Source organism: Eublepharis macularius, chromosome 7, assembly GCF_028583425.1.
Source record: "Eublepharis macularius isolate TG4126 chromosome 7, MPM_Emac_v1.0, whole genome shotgun sequence".
NCBI classification, from domain to species: Eukaryota; Metazoa; Chordata; class Lepidosauria; order Squamata; family Eublepharidae; genus Eublepharis; species Eublepharis macularius.
In genome coordinates this window covers 136,360,185-136,385,410 of record NC_072796.1, presented here as the reverse complement: position 1 = coordinate 136,385,410, position 25,226 = coordinate 136,360,185, and the positions used below count along the sequence as shown (strand labels likewise).

At 42.6% G+C, this 25,226-nt stretch overlaps 1 protein-coding gene across 3 annotated transcripts in view; it reads left to right on the top strand.

The window, feature by feature from the left end:
• PTK2 (protein tyrosine kinase 2) overlaps window positions 1-25,226 on the top strand; it is a 292,969-nt gene that overhangs the window by 216,944 nt on the left and 50,799 nt on the right. For all 3 annotated transcript variants that reach the window (XM_054985813.1, XM_054985812.1, XM_054985814.1), the window contains 6 exons: window positions 4,802-4,902; window positions 6,678-6,793; window positions 8,368-8,468; window positions 10,472-10,561; window positions 15,438-15,642; window positions 22,681-22,792. In XM_054985813.1, coding sequence (XP_054841788.1) covers window positions 4,802-4,902; window positions 6,678-6,793; window positions 8,368-8,468; window positions 10,472-10,561; window positions 15,438-15,642; window positions 22,681-22,792 — 725 coding nt within the window. The remainder of the gene's footprint in view (window positions 1-4,801; window positions 4,903-6,677; window positions 6,794-8,367; window positions 8,469-10,471; window positions 10,562-15,437; window positions 15,643-22,680; window positions 22,793-25,226) is intronic.

Genomic DNA, 25,226 nt, shown 5'->3' with positions numbered 1-25,226 from the left:
TCATCCCCACTCCCACCTTTGGTTTAGATGTCTCATTCCGGAAAACTTTGGCTTAAAACATGAGCCACAGTGGCCCAGAGGTAACCATTTCAAATCCATGTAGCTACTTAAAAACATGTATTGAAACATATTTTATTTTATTTTAAAAATTTATTGGCTACCTTTCTACCTTATGGCACTCAAGGCAGTTTACAGTATAAATTAAATGACCATAAAACTACATAAAAGGCCACAATTTAAAGTCACAATTTAGGATTGCCGATAAATAGAAAAACTAAAATAGTCAAATGCCATACTAAATAAAACCAGCTACCTCCTGAAGATTGAAAGTGAGGGGGCCAGGAGGGAGGTTGCTCCATAATCACAGGGCTTCCGGCTGTTTCTCATGCACCCACCAGACAAGGTTCTTATTTGATAGGACAATCAGAAGGGCGTCTCCCTATAATCTTAATTCCCAGTCAGCAGCATATGGGAGAAGACAGTCCTTCAGATACCCTGGTTCCAAGCCATGCAGGACTTTAAAAGACAAAACCAACACCTTGAACTAGGCTCGGGGGGGGGGTGGAGGGGGGGATCAGTAGCTATTGTAATTGCTGAAGTATCAGGTTCACATGCTCCTAGTTGTTAGCCCAGAGCAGCAGTCTAGCTGCAGCATTCTGCACTAGCTGCAGCTTTCAAATGCTCCTCAGCTTTAAGTGAACTGAGCTGCTGCAGTTAGATCAGAATCATGTTTCCCTTCTATATTTTAAACTCTGCTTGGTACATACATATATAGCCTGATACTCGAGTAAACTCTCCTCTGTAGCAGCTACATGGAAGCTACCAAAGGTAAAAACCTGTGTGGCAAGTCTCTGTTCAGCAGGCATCTTGCCAGGTGGACCAGCTTTATAAAGGGGAATGTTTTCATGACTGTTTCACACATTCTTTCTGCAGCTAGTGCAGGGACATAGGACAGTAGCTGCAACATGTCTAAGAATCTCAGGTGGATCGAGCTCTATGTACAGCATAGCTTTCTTGTTACCATATATGAGCTTGTGTATGAAGCAGTCCTAAAAGAATTTATGGTCATGGCCTAATTCCAGTTAAAGAGCTGTGGGGTGGGAGGCTGATTATTATGAAGGTGATAACATTTTCCAGGATAAGGGGGGAAATATTACAACAGTTACAGAAGGGAGAACCGTGACAGATCTAACCTTATTCCTCAGGAATTTTTGTACCCAAAAAATCAGTTTCACTTAACTCCCAGGAGGTGGTTTTCTGACCAGGAATATGAGAGAAGGATTTAAATGAAGGGTATAATATTTTAAGTAGCAGCCTGAATAGCTCAAACTAGCTTGAGCTAGTCAGAGCTTGGAAGCTAAGCAGGGTCAGCCAGGGATAGTCCTTGGATGGGAGACCGCCCAGAAAGTACAGAGTTGCTCACAGAGGCAGGCAGTGGCAAACCACCTCTGCTCATCTCTTGCCTTGAAAACCCCCATGGTCCTGGGGTAGCTGTAAGTTAGTTGCCACTAGGCGGCACAATTAAAACTCCAAAGATCCTGATCAAAAGAATTAAATGATTTTATATCTAGAATGTTTGCTTCAGTGTAATTTAAGTAACTTTCTTATTTGGTACATTTCTGTAACATTTTGTACTCATTTTAAATGCTGGCATTTTCAGATTCTAATACAAAAATGAGGACAAAATACCAAATTAATGCAATGTCATGCATACAGTTAAGAGAGAATATAAATCAAAAGGCTGCTCCAAATTTGTTATGTGAAAGCACAGCTCTCTAGCAACTGAAGGAACCTCATTTTGATTTAAAGAATTTGTGGACTCCCCCAAACCCTCCTCTCTCCCCACACCCACCATGCACCAGATAGCACCATTTCCAAGTCATGCATGCCCCATGAAGAACAAACAATGGTAAAATATTTTGTGAGAAATACTAGGAACTCAGTCCAGTCAAGCAATGGTGCAGCCAGTTGTAAAGGAGTCCTACTAATAGAACCATAGTCAGCCATACTTGTGTGATGCAAGTCATTCATGTACATGAGCACTGTGCCTGGCAGGAGAGCCAAACTTGTGGATAGGGAAATTTTATATGGCCTTCCCATTTCCTACATTGGAGAAAACCTAGGCAGATCATTGGTGGGGGGGGGGGAGGAAGGGTTACATCAGTGCTTAGTTCTCGTGGCCTTCTTACATGCTCAGGATAATGCCGATCGTCACCTTGGGTCAGGTAGCAATTTTCCCCAGGCCAGATTGGCTAGGTATCCTGACAATGTTTTGCCATCTTCTGGGCATGGAGCAAGTGTCAGTGAGGGTGGGGGGTGGGGAGGTACTTGTGAATTTCCTGCATTGTGAAGGGGGTTGGACTAGATGACCCTGGAGGTCCCTTCCAGCCTAATTCTATGATTCTACCTGGCGAGGCAGAGTAGTAAAGCCCAGACGCAGGGGCCCTCCCATTTCCTACAGTGGAGTGAATCCCATCAATTGTGAACAGACCTTCACTTGCAGAATGGATCTTTCCTGCCTCTCCATTCTTGTTGTATACTTTTCTGCCTCCCCCCACCTCAAAAAGCTGCTCCTGAGCATTGGGGCACCCTCCTGAAAGGTGTCAGACATGATTGAGAACTGCAGGGGAAGCCATGAAAATCACAGAAATCCTCTGCTTGGCCAAGCAAGTTTTGAATTCAAACCTGTTCTGTCTATACAAGTTCATGTGTGCTCATGTTGTCAGACAAAGACAGAGGTCTATTGACTCTAGTAAGATTCCTCCACGTGCGGATGCTGCACCCTAAATATTTGTTTTAAACCAATGCTTGTATAACTTTATAAATACCACCATTGTCAGGTCAAATTATCTTAACGTTAAAGCAACATTCCGAACCATTTTTTAAGAGCTAGGATAGGGCATCAGAACACCCTGGTATTGTATAGCGGGATAGGTAGAATGAATACATTTACTATATAACGAGCTGTTAAGTAACGGTGGTGGCAGCAATGACCGCAGTTAAAGCACTTTAGCACACATGGAGGAAGCCAGCCAACCACCCTGTGCTGACCACATTAGTAAACTGACCGTCTGAATTTTCTCTGCTGCACAGTATGTTTGCATCAGACTAAGCCAAAGTGGTTGACATTTTTTGTGTAAATTATTTTGATCGCCAAGCCAAACCTAACACCAGTGTTTAACAAGAAATTACCCTTGACAGGAATAACGAGGGCTATTGTGCATGTGTCTAAAGCATAAAGGACCAACTCTTCAGAACTTCAACCTGTTTTCATTCACAGAGCCAGTGTTGTAATAAACCAGCTTAAATTGAAAATAGCACAGTTAATTTATAACAGCTACCAAACCATGAGCAGCCAAGATAAAGCTGCTACTTTAATATATGTGTTTGGAAATACTTATGTGCATGTCATGAGATAAAAGGCTGCTGTCCCAGGTCCAGACAAAGAATGCTATCTCTGAACAAATAGATGAACAGTTTATTATGTGCAAGGTACTGCTGTTGCACTGCTGAGACTGATAATAGGGTAATTACGCTCGTAACAAATAAGATTGGATACAAACCAAAGCGCTAAATGAGATTTTCTTCTGGTCATCCTATGCATGTCAGCCCTGTCTTCTGTCATTGCTGTTAACAGCATTATGCATCTGAGAATAGTGAACCATTTTTCCTTTTTCTACTGAATAAACACCTTGAATGATTCAAAAGCATTATGAAAAGATAAGGGAGTGTTAAGGTTTAAATAAACTTGCTGGGCTCCATCCCCCTCCCCCCAAATGTAGTGTAGCTTTTCTACGTTTACGTAACTCACAAACAACCAAAGTGAAGCTTATAGTATTAATTGGTTTACTTAAAGCTGAATTGACCTTTCAGGTCTTTCGTGCAGCTCAGTATAACATGTCCCGTTCTCTTAACCAGGGCTAAGCAATTGGCAAGGGGGCTCACGCACTCCTCCCCATGTCCTTTTTACTCCCCCCACCTGTTTTCTCAATGTTTAGTTTTAATTTGGAATTTGAAAATCAGTTTAAGCCCTGGATTCAGATTCTGACTTAAAACTGATCATGGTTAATGTTCACCTTTGTACTGGTGCGAGTTAGAACTTTTTAGCACTAAGAGGGAAGGGCAAAGGAATTTCAGGGGGAAAGGAAAGAATGAGTAAGCCCAGAGATTGTTCTGGGTCTCCTCACCATAGGGAGATGTTTCATCTGTAGCAGGCAAAGATGACTGCCACGTGGTGATTCTTTGCAAATAGCTCTATGTGGCAGCTGATTTATATCTGCTGTGCTTTAAAGGGCTGATCCCATGGTGAGCTGGTACATGCACAGTGACTGGCCACTTGGAAACCAGTGTGGAGTGGCACTTTGGTGTAGAGGTTAAGAGTGTCAGAACTCTAATATGGAGAACAGGGTTTTATTCCCCGCTCCTCTGCTTGAAGCCAGCTGGGTGACCTTTGGTCAGTCACAGCTTTTTCAGTGCTCTCTCAGCCCCGCTCACCTCACAGGGTGATTGTCGTGAGGATAATAACAACACACTTTGTAAACCGCTCTGAATGGGAGTTAAGTTATCCTGAATGGAAGTATATAAATCAAATGTTGTTGTTATTAATGTTATTATTATACTTCCAATGGACCTCCATGTGGAAGCTGTATAATATGGAGGCCCCCTGGCTGCTCCCAGTATTTAGTCTGGAGTTTGTAATTCACCCCCTCACTGCTACCAGGCTCATGGATCAACAACCCTGTTACATTGCAAATTGCCACGATCTTTTATTTAATGACAAAGCTCGCTTTCTCTGTTCTAGTAACGATGCGGCAGTTTGATCATCCCCACATTGTCAAGTTGATCGGCGTCATCACAGAAAACCCCGTCTGGATCATTATGGAGCTGTGTACTCTGGGAGAGGTAGGAAGCATTCTTCAGCACTTGCCTATTTCAGCTCCACAGATGTTTTGTGAAGAGGCTTGGGAGGGCTGCTTGCTTTGCCAGCCGTGTTATGCTGCTTGAATATTGCACTCCAAGGCAGAGCCATCAAAATGTCACAGCTGCAGGATCATGGATTTAAATTCAGCCTTGGAGTAACTGGGCAAAACTCCATTGGATAGAAGAATTTTGCACCTGTTTACCCCAGTGCCAGTTTTGATACGTATATAGACCTCAAAGGGGTTTTCATTTGTCAGGAGGAGCACTGAACGTGACAGCAAATTAAAACCTTTTATACAGGCAGCATATGTATGGTAAAAATAAGAACCTCATTTCCTTTCTGAGGGGAAGTATTCCTGATAGACTTATTGAAACAAGGTTACAAAATGGCATGGAGAATGGACATGTGGATATGTTACATAAAATTGATTTCACAATTCAACTCCCTTCTGATTTTTCAGTATTACTGTTTGACATACAAAATTGTGATTGTCCTCTTACCCCTGCTTCTAACAGTTCTTACTGAACCTATTTTTTACCAAAACATTTTAACTCATATCATTTGTAAACAGAAAAGAAAATAGCACAGATGTATTGTCGAAGGCTTTCACAGAGCACAGAGATTATCATGTGTGCCTTCCAGGTAACAAATTAATATAGAAAGAGCAGGGGCAGTTCAATCCTTCTGCCTTCTGGTGGATATTCCTCGTGCATGGACCTTCCTCTGCCTTAGTCAAGAACAGTGCTTGCTGCTGAACCGGGCTAAAGGGTCTCATCCCTTCCTTCGGGTCTCTTAATGTGTCGCTCAGAAGCGCAGCACATTAAGAAAGAGCAAGAAATGGCCAGGTGATCAGCAAGAGGTTTAAGTAGCAGCAGGTAGGCAAAATCCAATGGTGCAGGTACCATAAGGATGTCCTTGAGACCTAACGAATCAGAGAGAAGAAGGTGAATCAGGAGAAACCACTGTTGGTTCAGTTTAAGTATGGGAAAGAATTGAGTGAATCAGGTCCTTAGTAAAACACACAAGGCTTAGAAGATGTTGCCTTCGATGTGGGGATGACATTGAAGCAATTACGGACAGGGGGTGGGGACCACCACCTCCACTGTGACTTGGCTGAACATGGTTGAGCTTGTGCACTCATCCAGGGAGCCTCCATGAGCTTAGCTTTATTCCCCAGTTCAGTGAGAGCCAGCGTGGTATAGAGTGGCGGACTAGGATCTGAGCAGTCCAGATTCAGTTCCCCGCTCTGCCACGGAAGCTCCGCGGGTGGGCTCAGGCCAGTCACACCATCTCAACCTACCTTCATAGGGCTGTTATGAGGAGAAAATGGAGCAGAGGAAAATTGTACAAGCTGTTTTGGGTCCCCATTGGGGAGAAAGGCAGGATATGCATGAAACAAAATAAAATACAATTTGGGAATGCAAACAAATAGAATGGAAACGAGACCTGGGGGTTTTTTGTTTCCATTTTGACAGGCTGTGTAAAAAAAGTGCTTGGAAAGTGGTGTTATGTCTCTTGTTTTCCTTAAAATCTCACTTTGGTACTGGATGAACTGTAGGCAGTGTTCAGTTTGGGAATGTAAACCCTGAATTTACATTTTAACCCATTTCTGCTTTTAAGTTAAAAGGCAAGAACCAAAGGCCGTTTGTCCGAATCCAGAGGCTGTTAGCGTATAAGCACCTCGACTCCTTCAAGTATGTTTTTGTCTCACCTTCTGCTCTCTCTCTCCCCTCCCCCCTCTCCTCTACCCCTGAAGCTGAGGTCATTTTTGCAAGTAAGAAAATACAGCTTGGATCTGGCATCTCTGATACTGTATGCTTATCAACTTAGCACAGCGCTTGCCTACTTGGAGAGCAAAAGATTTGTACATAGGTAAGATAATTTGAAAATGATTAATTTTAAATGTGAAAAATGGATGGATGGTTCTCAGCAGCCATGTTGAATGTTAGATATTCTGGTTAGAAATTTTGTTTGCTAATCCAGAACTTCATCCTTCCACTGCTTTTCTAATTTAATTTGGCTTATTTTCCTGCTAAGAATAAGCTGCCTCTCAATCAGACTGATTACTCTGAATTTTCAAAATTGGCTCCCTTGCACTTACTGGTTTGGTTTATATGAATTCAGCCGCAGACAAGAGAGGCTTGGCATAGAGTGACACCTACTGGTCATCATCTTTTAGTGATTCACATAGTTGCATGAAATGAACAAAGGGGCCCGTTTGCCTCTGCCACGTCTTCTGGTGGCATTCCAAATGCCAACACAAAACTGTGCGTAGCCTTCCAAACGTTGGAGAACTCCGCAGCTATTTTGAAGAGCGGAAAGAACATTAAATAAATTCCTGCTTATGGATTCACTATAATTAAATATGGAGGAAAAGAACAAAATGCACTTGTAAGCAAACCTAAGAGGGTTTGCTTTAAGTAGCTGCTGTAGCATAGTGGTTAAATGGGTGGTCTGCGAATCAGTACTCTGCTGGTTCAAAGCCCAGTATCGACAGTCCTCTCAGCCCCAGATGTACTGTGAGGATAATAAAAACCCTGACTTTGTTCACCTCTCTGAATGGGGCACTAATCTATCTAGGAGAGCAGTATATAAGCACATTGCTGCTGTTGTTAGAATGATCAGTATTTGGTTTCCGGGAACAATTTTTTTTAAAGAAATGTCACATTAATTGTAGATGACAGAAGCACCTCAAAGAATCTGTGAAGTAGCATGTTTGTTTGATTAATTAACTTACTTTGGCACACAAAACTGCTAAATTGCTAACTGCTAAAACATTATAAAAACATATAATAAAAAAATCATTAAAAATTAAAACGAAAACTAAAGTATACACTAAAAACACATAAAACAGTAAAACGTAGGGCAGGAAGGGTGGGATCCTTGAGAGACAGTTTCTTCTACATGAGCAGCTGGCCAAATGCACTCTTCAAGTTGCCCAGTGATACTTAAAGCCATTGTATGCATTTAGAGTTGAAAACAATGGGCTTAGACTGGAGTAGCTTTTCTTAGGATTACACTGTTAATCTTGTATGTGGATCTGCTCCTTTTCATGGGGTAGGAGAGTTTTGTATAAACGTGTTCCTGGTAGGATTTTTGAAACTGTAGTCAAAACATCCAGAGATCTCCACTTCTCCTTCAGGGTGCTCACCTTGGGGTGGGTGGGGATGGGTCCTTCCTTATAGATCGGTATATTCCATACTTACCAGCCTACTGAAATGTGGGAAGACTGAGATTTGCCCCAGGTGTGAGTTTGTTTTTGTGTGTGCGTGTGTGCATGAGAGAGAGAGAATTGCTCTCCCATGGATCCAACCTTATAACTGTCATATCTACATCTCACAAAGGAACTTTGGTACTTGTTAAATTAAAGCATTTGTCTGCTTTACAGCAAATGTTGTAGCATATTAAATCTGTGCAAGATAATGACAGTTTATGTCCTTTGGTAGAGATATTGCTGCTAGAAATGTGCTGGTGTCCTCCACCGACTGTGTGAAATTGGGTGACTTTGGCTTGTCCCGATATATGGAAGATAGTACGTATTATAAAGGTGAGGAGGAATGTTAAAACTGTTGTAATATATCAAAGAACATTTTTGATTCAGAAAAAATAACATTGACCATTGTGACAGCTTAACCACATTCCCAACAGTGAAATGATGGATTTTTGGCATGCATCTGCATTCATTCATTTCTAGTAGCTATTATCCATAATATGTAATTGGAATTTCCGTGTTAAGAGTTAGTATACGTGATGAGCCAAGGGCTAAGGACAAAAAGGGAGAGGGGTTCTCACTTTTATGCCCTCATTGTAAGCTTTCCAGAAGTATCCTGGTGGTCGTTATAAGGAACGTAATGCTGGACTAGCTGGGCGCTAGATCTGATGTATCAGGATCCTTCTCGTGTTTATGTTCTCGTATAACAGATGAAGCTTTTAAAAATACTGCTGTCTCTTCTGTGCTATTATTTCAATATTTAAGATGAGCTTGGGAATTATAATACAGTACATTTTTAACAAATGATAGGACAAAAATAAGCCTATCCCAGTTTTAAAAAAATATAAAATGACTTATTACATTCAGCAAAAACTGTGACAGGGGTTTAGGAGTTCTGCCTGGGTTTTTTGCAGCATTTTTTGCACATCAGATCTCTATATCTTTGAGAAAAAGGGAATGATATTCATAATCAAGGTGCATCAGTATGAAACTGAGGAGATAAGTTAATGCTATTTGGCTGAGGAGTGGCACAACGTAATGATAAAGAGTGGCAGACTAGTCCCTGAGACAACTGGGCTTGAATCCCAGCTCTGCCATGGAAGTCCACTGGGTGACCATGGGCCAGTCACTCTCACAACCTAACCTATCCTCACAAAGTTGTTATTGTGGGGTTTAAGTCGAGGAAGGGGGAACAATGTGAAAAACCCCTTTGCCCAATCAGGAAGAAAAGTAGGATATAAGAATTAAAATTTAAAGGTAGAATATCAGTTTTAAAAATAAGCAGTTCATTTTAAAGAGAGAATTGGAAATTACACAGTGGAACTTATCACCAGTCTCTTTCAGTAGGAAAGCATCCTCTTTTCTCAGCCTTGCTTTTGCCTGGTTTTTTTGCAATGGGATAGGCAGGGCACCAGGTTGCATGGATTTTTGAGTTTTTGTGCAGCCATGATCCAGTTTCCTGCCCATCCTGGAGTGAGAGATATGTGAACTTGAAACAAGCAGGAGTAAGTGTCTGTACTGACGTAATCACCTGACAGCAAATCTGTTTCAAGGGCTCCTGAATCCGCCCGCCCCTCCGCCCCCACCATTAAGCCTATAGCCAGAGACATTACTCTCTACACTGGATGTGGACCAACTCAGCATGATTGTGGCTTTCCTTTTCAGCTTTATTGTTCTTGATGAGACTCCAAGCTCTTAGTTAACTATATTTTTTCCCTAATGTAAGAGAGGGGATATATCATCGCCTTTCTTTAAAAGCGGCTGCAAAGCAGCTTTCTCAGTATTTACCTTCCTCATTAGAGATGGGCATGAACCGAAATACCAACCAAAGTTCAGCACGAACCAGTTCGTCAGAGCTCATTTCGGACAAACCGCCACGAACTTTGGAATGGTTCGTTTGGTTCATTTTTCAGTTCGTCATTGCAGACAGCCAATCAGTTTCCTAGGCAACAGGGGATGGGCTTTCTGCAGACCTTCTGCTGACCTGGAAGTGACCTGTTGACCTGGAAGTGACCTGCTGACCCGGAAGTGGTGGTTTGCTGGCCAGGAAGTGACGTTTTCATGAACCAAATGAACCCGTTCATGAACCAGGGCAGGTTTGTGAAAGTTTGTGGTTTGTGAAACATGACGAACCACATGGTTCGTTTTTTTTCTGGTTCATGCCCATCTCTATTCCTCATTTTGACTCCCAGTAGAAGTCTGCAGATTCCCTTTGCTTGAAATGTGGCACAAAGTAACATTTCCCAAAGGCCTTTCCACTATTGAGGATAATCTTGTAAGCAGGCTTTAGCACAGGCAATTAAGAAGCATTTAGTTGTCTTTTTATCTCCACCTTGTAGCTTCCAAAGGAAAACTGCCCATCAAATGGATGGCACCCGAATCCATCAACTTCCGACGTTTTACCTCAGCCAGTGACGTATGGATGTTTGGTAAGTGAACACAGTAAGAGCTAGGTTTTCAAAACAAACCACTTCCAGCCTTCCCACTATGTCCCCCGCAAGGCCTTGCACTCTGAAGATAAGCAGCTTTTGGTGGTCTTCAGCCCCCAGGACATTCGTCTGGCCTCAACCAGGACCAGGGCCTTTTCAGCCCTGGCCCTGGCTTGGTGGAATGCACTCCTGATTGAGATCTGGGCCCTGCAGGACCTATTACAGTTCCACAGGGCTTGTAAAATGGAGATGTTCTGCCAGGCCTTTGGTTGAGAGCCAGCTAATTGTCCCCTGCCCATCCCCCCCCCACATAGTCTGTCGCTGGCTGCTCCAGGCTTACATCACAGCTGTATCCATGCTTTTTTAAAAAGATAATTTAATGTAACCTGTACTGTTTATGGTGCCAATCTAGTATTCTGTGTTGTATTGTACTGAGTTTTTAAACATTGTTTTTAGATAACTGTTGATGATTTTAATGTCTGTTTCCCTGTTGTTAGCCACCTTGAGCCTGTTCACGGGGTACAAATATGATGAATAAATAAATAAATAAATAAATAATTTATTTTGCCCTACCTGAATGACCATCATAGCAGGTGCAACATGCAAAGGGTATATTTGTATGGTAAGAACGTTTGTGGGGGCTGCAGGCATATTTGCCTGCTTGGTGCATAAACATAGCTACAGTCTCATGCATGGAATCTGTAAGTTAAGTTGGACCCCCCCCCCAGTATCGGTTGTGGTCTCAGTGCGGAAGCACGTAGGTGCATGGGGCATGTGGGGTCAGTGCCCCCTTAGAAATGCACTGTGCCCTCTCTCTGACTTCCCAGCTTTACTGCCTCAGGAGTTGGTGAGGCAAAAGGGGAAAGGGGGGATAAGAAGAAAGAAATAAATGACTAGTCTCCATAAGCTTGTTTTAAATCATTTCTTACAAGCCATGTTGCTGGAGCTTTCCTGTATGATGGAGAGTGCACCTTTGGGTGTTGCAGAATGCTCAAGAATGACCTCTTTTTCGCCCCCATCAGCAATTAAATTGACAAGGGGGCACTGTGATATAATTACAAGCAAGTCCCTGAATAACTGATGGCATGCAATACTACAGATGTATTTGCTTCACAAACTCCCAAAACAGATTTTAACATTTTAAATGTATTTTGTTTCTGTTCATTATGACTAATTTTATTTTAAAACATTACATAGTCAATAGCTAGAGATGAAAAAGTGCCCAATGTTGTATAGAAAGCATTTTGTTGTACTGCACTTTGTGTCCCCTTCCCCCCGGCCCAAGTTAAATGAAGACTTGAGCTCTTCTGAGGTGCAATTCAGGATTGTGCGTAACCACATCTAGATGAATGTCATCCTTTCAATGGCTTGGCAGTCTTTCAGTTGCCGAGATGCAACTATTTCACCATCACCAATGAATGTAAGGTTTTTTACTTCCCAAGCGCAAAAAAATGTTTAGGTAGACATTAGCAGGGCTTTTTTTCTGGGAAAAGAGGTGATGGAACTCAGTGGTGGAACTCAAGACCGCACAATGACATCACTTTGGGTCACCTGGAACAAGAGGGGATTTTTTTAAAGTTTAAATTGCCCTCTGCGAAAATGGTCACATGGCCGGTGGCCCCACCCCCCTGATCTCCAGACAGGAGGGCAATCTAAACTTCCCTCTGTCTGGAGATCAGGGGGCGGGGCCACCAGCCGTGTGACCATTTTTAAGACGTGCCGGAACTCCGTTCCACTGCTTTCCCACAGCGAAAAAGCCCTGGACATTAGACCGATGTAACCTCTCTAATGTGAATGGAAATCCATCAGAGGTCACACTAGAATATAGGATCTACACCAGCATGATATTTAATAGTCAATTTAAATAAATGCATTTAAACTTAAGTATATTGGACATACTTAGGCTTTTGTTGCTTCAGATTTACTTACCCAAGTCCTAGTCAGATTTACTTACCCTTATATCTACTCACCGTAAAATTTCTGGCTACAGGCCTGTTGCTGCAGCATGTTCTTAAGCGCTGTGGTTTAGTTTACGGAGGACTAAATGAAGGTACAGGAGAAGCTGAAGTGGTTGGGTAAAGTTCATGTTTGAAACCCCAGTGTTCAGAGTAGCCTTCGTTAACCCTCTGAATACCTGTGCTGTGGGCAGTGGGGGGAGGCAGGGCCTTTGGCTTCTAGGGCAACTAGTTGACCACTGTGTGAAATGAGAGGAGTGGATGCACCCTTGGCCTGATTTTGCAGAGTTCATTCTCATTTGATAGCCCCACCCCTTCACATACATAGCCCCAGCTTGGGTTCTGCTTTTGGGGCACAATGGGACATGATGGGATGGTGAGAATTGGCTTTTATTTGAATTGCATGTGTCTCTGAACAATAAGGTGCGAGTGGGGTGTTCATCGAAGTGTTCCATCAAGCTTAACAAAAGCCACGAAGCATGAGAAGGACAGTTTTGACCTCACTATGTTTAGGAGAGAGTACAGCAAAAAGGAGCCAGAGTTTAAGAGTCGATAACCATTACTTTACGCTGCCATGGGTGTGTGCATTGTCTTCAGAAATGTTTTTTTTTATACCTGACGATAGGGAAGAAGGCGGTGTGGGAGAGAGTCTCAGCCCTTGCCAAGCCTCCCCCCAGGCAATTTTTTCTGGATTACCAATGTTAGCATAGTTTCGATTGAAACTGCTTTGTGTCTGGCTTGGACTTTTTTTTTCTTTGTTGAAACTGAGCCTCAGACTGAAATACAGTCAAGAATTGTCAGCAAGTAAGAACAAGCCAGTGGAAACTAGCAAAAGCCGGTGTGACTCGTGCTGCTTCCTTATCAGCGGGTCAGCAGGCTCCGGTCAGCAGATGGATCAGCTAAATCTTTCATCGTTGATTCGTGGGGTTGGATTTTAGGAAGAGGGGCTGAATGTTCAGGCTGAATATTTATTATGTTGAGATCACATTCATTCTGGTGTGTTATTGCAGGAGGCAATGGGAAATCGTATGTTGAAGTTCTTTACCTGGCAACATAAAATTTTAAATAGAATTATCTCTCCTGTCCATCAGTATCTTCCAAATACACATTTTGAGAAGTTTGTATTTTGTACTTCATTAAAATTAGTTAAATGACAGATTCATCGACTAAAGCCAGTGGGCGTTTTTAATTATGAAAGGAGTTTTTACCTGGTTTCTCCATGATAATTATGTGCCTCCTAATAACATTACATATGGTAGAGTATACAAGTAAAATAATACTATTGCAGCGTTGCATGTTCATTAAATAAAGTCAGGAAAAACACAGCAACTGTTCAGGGAAGTCATTTACAACTGTCTGCTTAAACAAAATACTGATTTGCCTTCTAAAGAACAGCGAAGTAAGCCATCTACCCTTCAGGAGGGAATTCGATGCTGCAGTTGACCATAGCACATTCCTCCCATACGTCTCAAGGACAAAAGAGGGCCTCATGTGAAAGAAGGTGCTCCCTCAGGTCTAGAGGTGGGGGGGGGGGGGATTTTTTTTAGCATTTTGAATTTTGTCCAGTAGGCTGTTGGTAGAGCAGACAGATCATGGGTCTGAGTGTCTTGCTGACTCACCATGAATAAGAGGTGGTTAACAGCATTTTGCAAACTGGAGAGCCAGTTCGGTGTAGTGGTTAAGAGCAGCAGGACTCTAAACTGGAGAACTAGGTTCGATTCCCCACTCCTCTGTTTGAAGCCAGCTGGGTGGCCTTGGGTCAGTCACAGCTTCTCGGAGCTCTCTTAGCCCACCCACCTCACAGGGTGATTGTTACAGGGATAATAATAACAAACTTTGTAAACCACTCTGAGTGGGTGATAATTTGTCCTGAAGGGCGGTACACAAATCAAATGTTGTTATCTAAGAAGCCCCATGAAAATTACATGGCAATAGTTGGTCTTTTTGTTTCCAAAGCAGAGAAGAGGTTGCCAGTTCCTTGTCCTCTGGAAAGGACATGTATCAGAATATGTATCATTCCATGTATCAGAATATGCCTCTGATAAAAAGATGCCACCGCTGCCACCTGAACCTTCATATGCAGACTTACTGTTCCCCTGAGATCCCATGGGTGGCATTTGTCATAATGTATAACACTTGCTGCAGGATTCTGTTGGTAGAATACCAAGAGAAGGACTTTGTGCCTTCCCATACTGACCGTGCCTACTAGCAGATAACAGGGCTTCATTGGAGCTGTTTCTTTCCTTCTGTGAGAGAGGGGAAATTTGCTAACATGTGAACAGCTTACAGAGGAATTTCTGAGAACTCTTCAAAAGTAGGGCATGTTACAGTAGTCCAGGGTTGAGGTCAGCAATGCATATATAAGCACTGCTAGGTCAGACTGTTCTAAGAAGGGTTGAAGTTGGTAAAAAGCGCTCCTGGCCATTGCAACGTATGTGGATGTTCGGGAACAGTACTTTATCAAGAAGTGCCTCTGAACTGAGATTGCTTACAGCCATAAGGAGCAGCTGTAGCAGTTAACTGTCTTTACTTACCTCAGAGAATAGGAATTCACAGATATACAAATTTCCTATTTTTTTTCTTGGTGTTACACTTAACCCAATGTATTTCGTTTGTGTGATTGGAGTGTAAATAGCAAAGAAAATAGTAATTGTTTGAAATAACAGACGAGTAGGTCTTCCAAGACACATTTCTGAGCAAAGATTCTACTCTGTTTGCTGAGAGCTTGCTCAATTCCTCACTGGTGATTCCCACCCATTGTCTGACAACTCAGTCACCTCTTTTACCTGTACATCTGAGTGAACATTGCTTTGCAATGCCACAGTATTTAAATGGACTGGTATTTTCTCATGAAAGCTGCGTTTCAAGTTCCCTGCTTGCTGATTAAAACTTCGTTTGCACTTTTTGTTTTAATTTAATAGGTGTGTGTATGTGGGAGATTCTAATGCACGGCATCAAGCCGTTCCAAGGCGTGAAGAACAACGACGTGATTGGGCGCATTGAGAATGGCGAGCGGTTACCGATGCCCCCCAACTGCCCTCCCACACTGTACAGCCTTATGACCAAATGTTGGGCTTACGACCCCAGCAGGCGGCCAAGATTTACAGAACTTAAAGCTCAGCTCAAGTAAGAATCTCTTTCCTTTTCTGCTGACGTCAGATGGTCTGCTTTTGCAGCTGTATGGAAATACTGACTTGGGGAAGGATTGTGTGTTTCCATCTGGTTCTTGTGGATGTGGAGTGATGGCATTCTCTTGCAAACCAGTTTGTTTTTCTTTTTGCTGATTACCTTTTGGGATATTGTTATTTCGATTAAAGATGTAAATATATATGAAGTTGAAATAGCTGATGTCTAAAAATAGCTATGTGACAGCTGAACACACAGGTCAGATGGTGGGTCTTTTGAGCTCAGAATATTCTGTTCTGGTTGGCCGTTGTTGTCAAGCAGAGAAAAGGAAAGATCTTTCCTGATGCCGGCTACTTAACTGGCGATCCCAGAATTTGGACCTGGGACCTTTTCTGTAGTTCGCAGTTGCAGTTCTGCTTCTTACCTTTTCATTGGTGTATTTTGGATCATTGGAGATCAGTTGAATCTCCGCCAAATGCTTTTTTTCTGAAACAAGTATTTAACTTTATTTTCTCTGACACATTTCTTTTTTCATTCAGACTGTTTATTTTGTTATCATAGAATGGCTGGTTGTTAACATACTTCTGGGGGGGGCAGACAGCTGTAGCACAGTGGTTAAGTGGTTTGGCTGCGAATCAGCACTCTGCTGGTTCAAATCCCACTACTGCCATGAGTTCAGTAGGTGGCCTTGGGTAAGTCCCCCCTCTCAGCCCCAGCTGTTTTGTGGGGATAATAATAACACTAACTTGGGCTGATTCCGCACACGTTGGATAATGCACTTCCAATCCTCTTTATAGATCATTTGTAACGGATTTTTTCATGTGCAGAACAAAAAATCCACCTCAAACGATTGATAAAGTGCATTGAAAGTGCATTATTCAACGTGTGCGGAATCAGCTTGTTCACAACTCCGAGTGAGGCACTAATCTGTCTAGAAGAGCGCTATATTATTGCAGTTACTATTATTATGTCCTGTACAGTTGAATTTAGTCTTGTAGACTATACCTGCCCTGCATTCTGGAACTTGAAGCAGCTGCATGGAAAGCTATGCACTCAATCCCTTTTAACACAATGTGCAGACCAGTGCTAAAACCCTCACTGTTGCATTCTAGCCGTAAGAAAAAAACGAAACACTCCCTGCAGGTTCAGAAATAAAAGAAACCTCCTAATTTGGCTGATCAGCATTGGAATATCACCCCCAAGTGCCTTATTTTCCCCTTGTACAAAGATCTCCTGGCCTCCCTTGAACTCCACAGTATGGAAAGTGAGAATTCGCTTCGGCTGACACAGTCGCAAGGAAGTGCATTGCAGGCCCTCCGTTGGAATGAGCACACACAAAGCTGCCTTATACTGACTCAGACCGTTGGTCCCTCAGGGACAGTATTGTCTGCTCTGACTGGCAGCAGCTCTCCAGGGTCTCAGGTGGAGGCCTTTCACATCACCAACCCTCTGGGGATGTCGGGGGTTGGACCTGGGGCCTTCTGCATGCAAAGCAAAGGCCCTTCCACTGAGACGCAGCCCCTCCCAACAGGCCCACAAGCACCTTGCGAACTGGCAAAGCCCAAGTCCTTTCTCAGTTTGTGTGTATGGAAGGTTAGCGATATGATGTAAGCACTGACAGAAAGCACGAGAGAACTCCTTCACTTGGGCAAGGAGCCACTTCTGGGACTTGGATGCATTGGAGCTCCTGATTCAGGCTTGCCATGCCTACAAGAACTGTTTTTAGGAGGAAGACTTGAATATTTTCTACAAATGGAAGTTGCCTGTCTGGTATCTGAGTGATGATATCAGTAGCCCTCATATCTCCCCTGTTTCTGATGAGCAAAAATTGTTTTAGGAGTTATGGAATTTTAAAGGGAAAGGTAATTAGCCATATCCTCCAGCAGTCTTGTGAAATTAAATGAATCTTCGGTGGATCATGGCCCAGTCAAGGGAGTAAAATAGTAAAGAGTCCAGTAGCATAAGCTTTTGAGAACCACAGCTGTCTTCGTCAGATGCAGGAGTGTTTCTAGGAAGTGTTTCTCCAATAAAACCACAACCAGTTTATTTTTGCTTGACATTTTGTTCTAAGAACCTTTTAATCACTTTACCTCTGACGTTCAGTAGTGGTGCAAAAATGCATAGCACTCTATCTTAATGTATCTCTGTTGTTGTTGAGATGCAAGGGTTTTCAGGGAATTTTGCATTTAGACAGCTGTGAATAAACTGTACTTTATTCATGCTATGTAAATTAGTTACGCTTTGTTTCAGAAAGATTTCATCATGCTTGTTTTTCAAATTTTCTTCTACCATACCCTATTATAGCTTTTTCACTGAATGTCCTAACTGTTCATTACTGTATTTTGCTCAGTGAATGTCCTGGCTGTTGCTTATATTGTATTTTCACTTGCACTGTGTAATCTGCCTTGGATCTCAGTGAGAAAGGTAAACTATGAATAATGATGACAATTGGTGTAGCAGGTAATTATTAATCCCGTTTGACAGATTATTGCATTTAGGCAGATGTGAATACAGCTTACAACATTATCCGTTATTTATTTATTTTATTTACGTTATTTATAGTCTGCCTTTCTCACTGAGACTCAAGGTGAATTACACAGTGTGTGTCACTACAGTCCATTTCAAATGCATTTCAGTAAACAATGTAATAGGATATATACATGCAAATTTGCAAAGATTTAAAACAAGTAGAATTCCAATACAGAGCAGAAGAAATGCTGGAACAGAGCATAAGCAATTCTGACACATCAAACAACACAGAAACTACCCGGTAGGATTGTACTTAACAGCAACAGACAGTTGCTGTTAAGCAGAGTATGCTGAGTCTATAGTTGCTGTTAAGCATAGAAGCAGAGTCTATAGTTCCAAATCTCTTTACTAAATGTATCTCTTTGAGGCTTCTTCCTTACAATACAGTTCTCCTATCTGAGTAAAAAAGCCCTCTTGAATAAATCAGTTTTGCATCATTTGCAGAAAGGAAGGAGAGTGTGGGAGCTTTCCTGACTTTCTCAGGTAGGATGTTCCATAAGGTGGGGGCCGCCGCAGAGAATGCACATGTATGGGCAGCTGCTGATTTTGCCCATGTGCCGGGTGGTGCCTGCAGAAGCTTTTGTTCAGATGAGCGAAGCTGCCATGGTGGAACGTAGGGAGAGAGGCATAGGACTGACTAAGGCCAGGCAGAGCTTGGTATGGAACAGCGAATGCCTTGAATTGAGGCCGGTAAACAACCCTGTGCGGTAGGTGAGGCTGAGCGTATGTGCCTGGCCCAATGTCATCCAGCAAGCTTCCAAGGCAGAAGGGAGATTTGAAGCTGGGTCGCTCAGATCCTAGTCAAACACACAAGGGGAGCTGAGCTGTACAAGGAACAATGTTCCCAAAGCCATTTAGTGAGCCCATGCCTAAAGAAGGAATGTGAACTTGGGATTCCCTGCTCTGTACTGAGTTCTGCATTCTCTCCGCATGAGCCTGAGGAACATCCAGAAGATTTCAGTCAAAGTAGCTGTGGATTACTCAAGAATACAGTGAAATGCAATTCCATCTCAGGGCAGGAAATGCCTAAGCCATGGTAACTGTGGTTAGGATAATGGTATATTGCTGAAAATGCATTCTGATGGCTACTGCAAATCAAACGTCTCAGCTTTCCTAAGAAAACAAATCAAATGCCTCCAGGCTGTTTTGGGATATATCCGAGACAGGCTGCATGATAAGACGTGCTCCTTTAACTTAATCTGCTACAAATAATGTTCCTTTTGGGAAAACATGGCTTGTTCTGACTTCCCTGACCTCCTATGAGTTTTAGCCTTAAAATGCTAAAAGTGTATTAGAGCAGCTGTACGGAGGGATGGTCAGAAATATCTCTAGACGTTCCAGTGCTCCCATCTATGGGCTGACCCTCCCGATGGCGAAACAAAGACAGTTTTATGAGCTATTTTTAATCCTTTGCTTCGAGCCAGTTAAAGCTTCTCAGAGAAATTTCCACTCCGTGCTCTCTTCTTTGTAGAAACACACATGTGTGAGGATGGGCTGTTTCATCTGATCAGGATTGGGTGGGGGGGTTGCCCAGTGCCTCTGATTTTAAAGTTTTGCCCCTAACCGCATAATCACGAATCTGATTCTGATAAATCTGCATTCATTTTGCAGTTCATCCCAGGAATCTGATTTCAGTACCATGGCTTTGGCTGTCCACTAATTAAGTGAAATTGAGCAGCTCTGGCCATGCACAAATTTATTTATTTATTTATTTTAAAATTTCCTTTTAATTCAAGGCTGCTTAATATAAAAGATTAAGAATGCTTACAGTTAAAATCAGAATAAAATAACAAAACAAATACATTACCTACCATGATGATCACAGCAAACCTTCTCCCAACCATGGATTAAAAAACTAATAAGCAACTTGCTTTGCCATAAACCCTTTTAAGGAGGGGAATGGCGAGGTTGGTATTAGCTATAAAATGAATTCTTGCTATTAGGCTAACATTTGCAAGGTATGTGTCAGCCATTCAAAATGGTTCACTTTGCAGCCTTTGCTCTCCTCTCAGGTCTGTCAAACTGAGGGGAAGTTTTGGCCCTAGCATGATCAGTTGCAGCAAGCATCATCCATGACTTGTTCTTCTTTTAGAGATGGAACATTTTCAGATTTCCCCGCTCTCAGCAACATAGACAAACCTGTTTTAGAGGATCCAGGTGGAAAGTTGTCTGTTAGCATCTCGTTGGGGCACATAATAGAAATGTATGACTTTATCTGAAGGAAAAGGATAAGACTAAATTTGAAAGGAGAAAATATCATGAATTCCTCCTGCATCTGTTCAGACATAATTAGCATTTGCGAGGTGTGTGTCAGACTCCATGGCAATGAACCTAGATGGATGGGCAGACAAGTGGCTAAGAACGCAAGATACCCTTTTAGCATTGTTCAGTTTTAGTCTCTGTTTCCCATCTATCAGCTGTGTCAAAAGGTACCCATTGCATCCACCCTCCTCCAGATATTTTGTAAGCAAAAGATTCTGTTCACCATTTTAAAAATAAATCTTGAGAAATGATTGGTCGGTTGGCAGTGTGTGCATGGAGAACAGGCTTTGCAGATCTATGCAGCATGCAGTTGAAAATGAGATGGCAGCCTATAAATCAAAACTATTGCCTGGGTTTAATAGTTAGCAAGAGCCGGGGGCAGGGTGGGGGATTGCTTTGCTATAGAAAAATGGAGCTGAGGTGAGACTGCTCTAGCACTAAGCCACATGAACACACCTGAAGCCGCCACATTCTGAATCAGACCTGTGGTTCCTCAAGGTCGGCATTTGCCCACTGAGACGGGCAGTCGCTCTCCAGGGTGTCAGGCAGAGGTCTTTCTAATCGGCTGCTACCTGGTCCTTTCAAATGAAGATGCTAGGGGTTCAAAAGGGGCCTTCTGCATGAAGGTAGATGGCTCTCCCTCAGAGCCACAGCCCCAGCCAGGCAGATGATGATGCAGGTCGAGGGCAGTTTGAAAGAAGGGCCATTGCTGATGATGCAGCCAGTCATCTTAAATTGGCTTGTGGCTTCACGGGCCTTTGAATCGTTTCTAAAAGCCGCACATCCAAAGACCAATAGTGTGACAAAACAAATCTGCGTACAGTGAGAAGGGAAGCCCCTCTTCATACCCCTTCCATATTGGGGAGGGGGATGTTTCCATTCCTCTTATACCTGAAGTTTTCCTCTTGGAATACTTCGAACAGAACAACTTGTGCGTACCACTCTGGGTTTTCTGGGTGCTTGAGATTGCAAAGCAGCTTACTTGAAATCCACATATTTTCAATGGTATGGTTACATGTATTGCTATCGGAGTTTCTGCCTGCCCCACCCCATGAGGACTGGCAAAGCAAAGAACTAGAATGTAATACCCAATGAAGGAGGAATTTGTTTTTGGAATGAGCAACAAACTAGGGCAACTTTCATGACTTATTCTAGGCTGTTTACTGTGGGAACTAGACAAAGAGCGTACAAACTTTGATCAACCTTTAGAAACTCCTGATCTGCATCCAAAGCTCCGCAGTTGCCCAAACTGATCCACTTGCAGCTCTGAAGAGACTAGTGTGCAAATGATCAGATCTAGTGTGCAAATGACCAGATCGGCTTAGAACTCCGAAGAATCCAAGTAGTATAGGATTCTTTAACTGCTTAGTAAATTTAGGAAGTTGCATTCCAAGTTTTCTCAAGATGGCTAATATCCAAGTTTCATGATTTGCATAGCAGGAAGGGGAGGGAGTTTCTGAGGAGGCAGCAAGACTCCAAATAATCACTTCAAGTGGCAGAGAGGTGGTAAATAGATGAGTGATGAGAATTTAATACTCTTACTGTTTCACGGCAGAAAGAGTGATTCTCCTCCTTGTTAGCATAGTAGCTAAGAGAATATTCTATTTTTATTTGGTTGATCTTGCCTGCAGGTTAAGGGTTAAGGAATAAGAGAATTTTGGTCCCAGTTTTAAGAGTTTCAGGTTATTTTAAATTTGCCAGTAGGACTGAAGGGCAGTCAGTCTCTCTTTCTCTCTCTGCAACTTTTTCATAAGAGACAGTCTGCTGCTTGTCTCTGTCCAGAAATGTGGCAGTATTATTTTCCATGTGGAGTATGAATGTTTTCATGCAAGTATGTGCTTGATTAATTGCCTCAGAATAATTACACTGGTGCCATTAGATCAAAAAAGAATGTGAATTGCTTTTATTTTTTAAACGTTTTTCTGCGGTATCATTGTGATTTTCTAAATATATCTCTCCTTGCCACATGCCCTGGTGTTTTAAGAGTCTTGTGTTTCAAAATTCAGCTGCTAATTTTGCAAAGGCATGCTCCCCCCTTACTTCCCCTGCCCATTATTAGTTTTATATACCCTGTTTCTATTGCTGTCTTTAAAAAGAAGACATATTTGTCTAGCAAATTCCTTGCTAGTCTGCAGTCTGGAACCATCGGTTTGGGGAATGTGCTTGAAGGAGACTTGAGGACGGCATCTATTACACTCTGGGCCAGAATGCCATTTATCTTCAGTGCAACATTTATTTTCTCTTTAGTACGATACTGGAGGAAGAGAAGCTGCAGCAGGAAGAACGAATGAGAATGGAATCAAGGCGACAAGTTACCGTGTCCTGGGATTCGGGGGGATCAGACGAGGCTCCTCCCAAGGTACTTAAGATGGGGTCTCTCATATATCCATTCTACTAAAACAGTATAATGGCTTTATTCCATTAGGCTGTTTCATTCAGGATTGTCAGTATATAAGCCATTATGCCCTTTAAGATCCTGTTAAAACACAAAGAACTGGACGTTTCTTTCCTTTTTTTCTGAGAGTTTATTTCCTTTGTGGCATAGAAGTAATTTTGAAAACCCTGATAGAAAGAATGGTAGAAGTAAAAAGAAGTGCCGTTTTGTTCCATTTTCATTGCTTCTTAACATCATCGGGGTTTGATAGCTAATCTGAGCTTTTGCATGTTTGAGAGTAAGAATTTTGAAGTTAAAATTACTGAGTGCGATGAAGCGTAATTTGATTTGGTTGCTAAAGTGAAAACAAGATCCAAATTATGTTAATCTTAGATATTGACAGTGCCTGATAAGTGTAATATGCCTATTAGGAAACATTTTGCCATGATCGTGTCCTCTGAGCTGAATGTGCTGCCTTAATGCAAAGAGGTGTATACTTCTAATTCCTCTTCCATTTTCATCTTGTTAGTTGCTTGGGTGGGACTTGGTAAGGTTTTTGACAGGTCCTCTGTAGAGTTTCAGGCATTTGTGAAGGCAGTCCTCTGGTTGCTGTTGTAGTTGGGGATTAGTAGCCACATTTCTTCCCTCTGGATTCCCTCCTCTCAGGAGAAGGGGCGGCATGCGGTTATATTGTTTTGCCTGGGGCATGACCTTTTTTTCTCTTTGTCTTGTGTGCCTTTGCATAAATAACTGGCTGAGGAGAGTCCCCGACAGCCATAAAGTTATGTTTACGACTTAATAGCAAGTAATTTAGAAAGCAGTTCATTCCATTCTCCTTTCTGCTGGGGCAATTGCCTAGTCTGTGGATCATGAGACCTTTTGCTGCCATCTGTTTTCACTTCATCTCCTTGCCTCACAGCAACCTAAGTCTCAACATCACTCCTAGCTGCTGCTTCTCACCATTCCCCTGCTCACCCCCACACACACATTCATCCTTCCACCCATTTCTAAAGCATGCCCTGTGTACTGGCACTAGGACAAGAAACCCTTTGTTGTTGTTGGGGATCGCAGGAGGTGATCCCAGAGTCTTTTTATGATCCAAAGGCTCGGCTTCAAGTGAGAGGCTAGGCAAGAAGCAGAATGGGGATTGGGTCGGGAGGAATACCTGTGGGGAAAGATAGGCAAGACTGGGAGCAGGAATTGAAGGGCAGGACAATGCTGGGAATGCTAGGCAAGGGCAGGCATAATTTCTGCATGCTAGCAGAACGAGATGGTTCTGGGTGAGGTTCTTGCTCTCTTAAGAGAGCCGGCTGCTTCAGAAAGATTTTATGGCACATTAAGGGAAGTAGTTGAGTTTTTCTTGAGCTACCATAAAGCCTTGGTTGTTGTGGATTTTCCAGGCTGTACCATAAAGCCGGTTACTGTGTGCCCCAGAGCTGCCATGGTTGGATGGACTCTCTTTGAGGGTTGTTAGTACTGTAGCGCACCTCACTTCAGACAGGTGTGTGGTAGGGTCATGTTGCTTTTGGTGTATTCTTTTCTTTTTATTATACTGTTACCTTCTTTGTTTTCCTTATGTTCACATATTTTAGATGATATGAGCAGGGGACTTTGCTTTGTTGCCGTACAAGATTGACTATTCTTTATCAGTATCATTGTTGTGTGTGAGCCTCTCTCAACAGATCACATTACATGGGTTGGGCAACAAGAAATGCAGAATCATTTTTGTACGTTGATAAGTTGAGAGAGATTTTTTTATTGCAGTTTAATTATAGGTCACTAGCTGCACGTTTTTAGTTCAAATTAGGGTAGATGTGTGTTAAGGGAAAGCTAAAATCAGCACAAACTTCATAAAGAGCAAATGCAGATACAAATATAGTTAAAGTATGTATGCTGACCCTTAACCAACTTCCTAACCACAAAGCCCAGTGGACTACAATGCTACGCTCTGACTGGGTCAAGAGCAATAGGGGATGTGGGTGATAAGAAAAATTCCTTGATTGTGGTTTTCCTCTAAAGCCATCAGTCATGAGTAGACATGGGCACGAACAGCATTATGAACAGAAAAAACCCACAAATAGCCTGTTCGTCTGTTCGTGAACAAGCCGTCCTCGTTCATTGCCTTCGTCAGCCGTTCGTCAAGTCAGACAGTCTGGCGCCTTTCAATCAATTCACCTGGCAACGGAGGCAGAGACTGAACTCTACCTGAACTCCTTCTGGCTTTCCTTCTGGCTTTAACTCTTCAAAGTACTTCCAGCAGAGGGTCCCGTTTTTTGCCACTGTGAAGAGAAAATGACAGCAAAGCGGGGGGACACATGGATCATGCCTTTCCCAGAGTGCAATCTCTCTGAAACTTGGGGCGTCTTTGGAGGACAGTGAGGACTATGTCCCCTGCAAATTTGGTGGGTATTGGGCATTG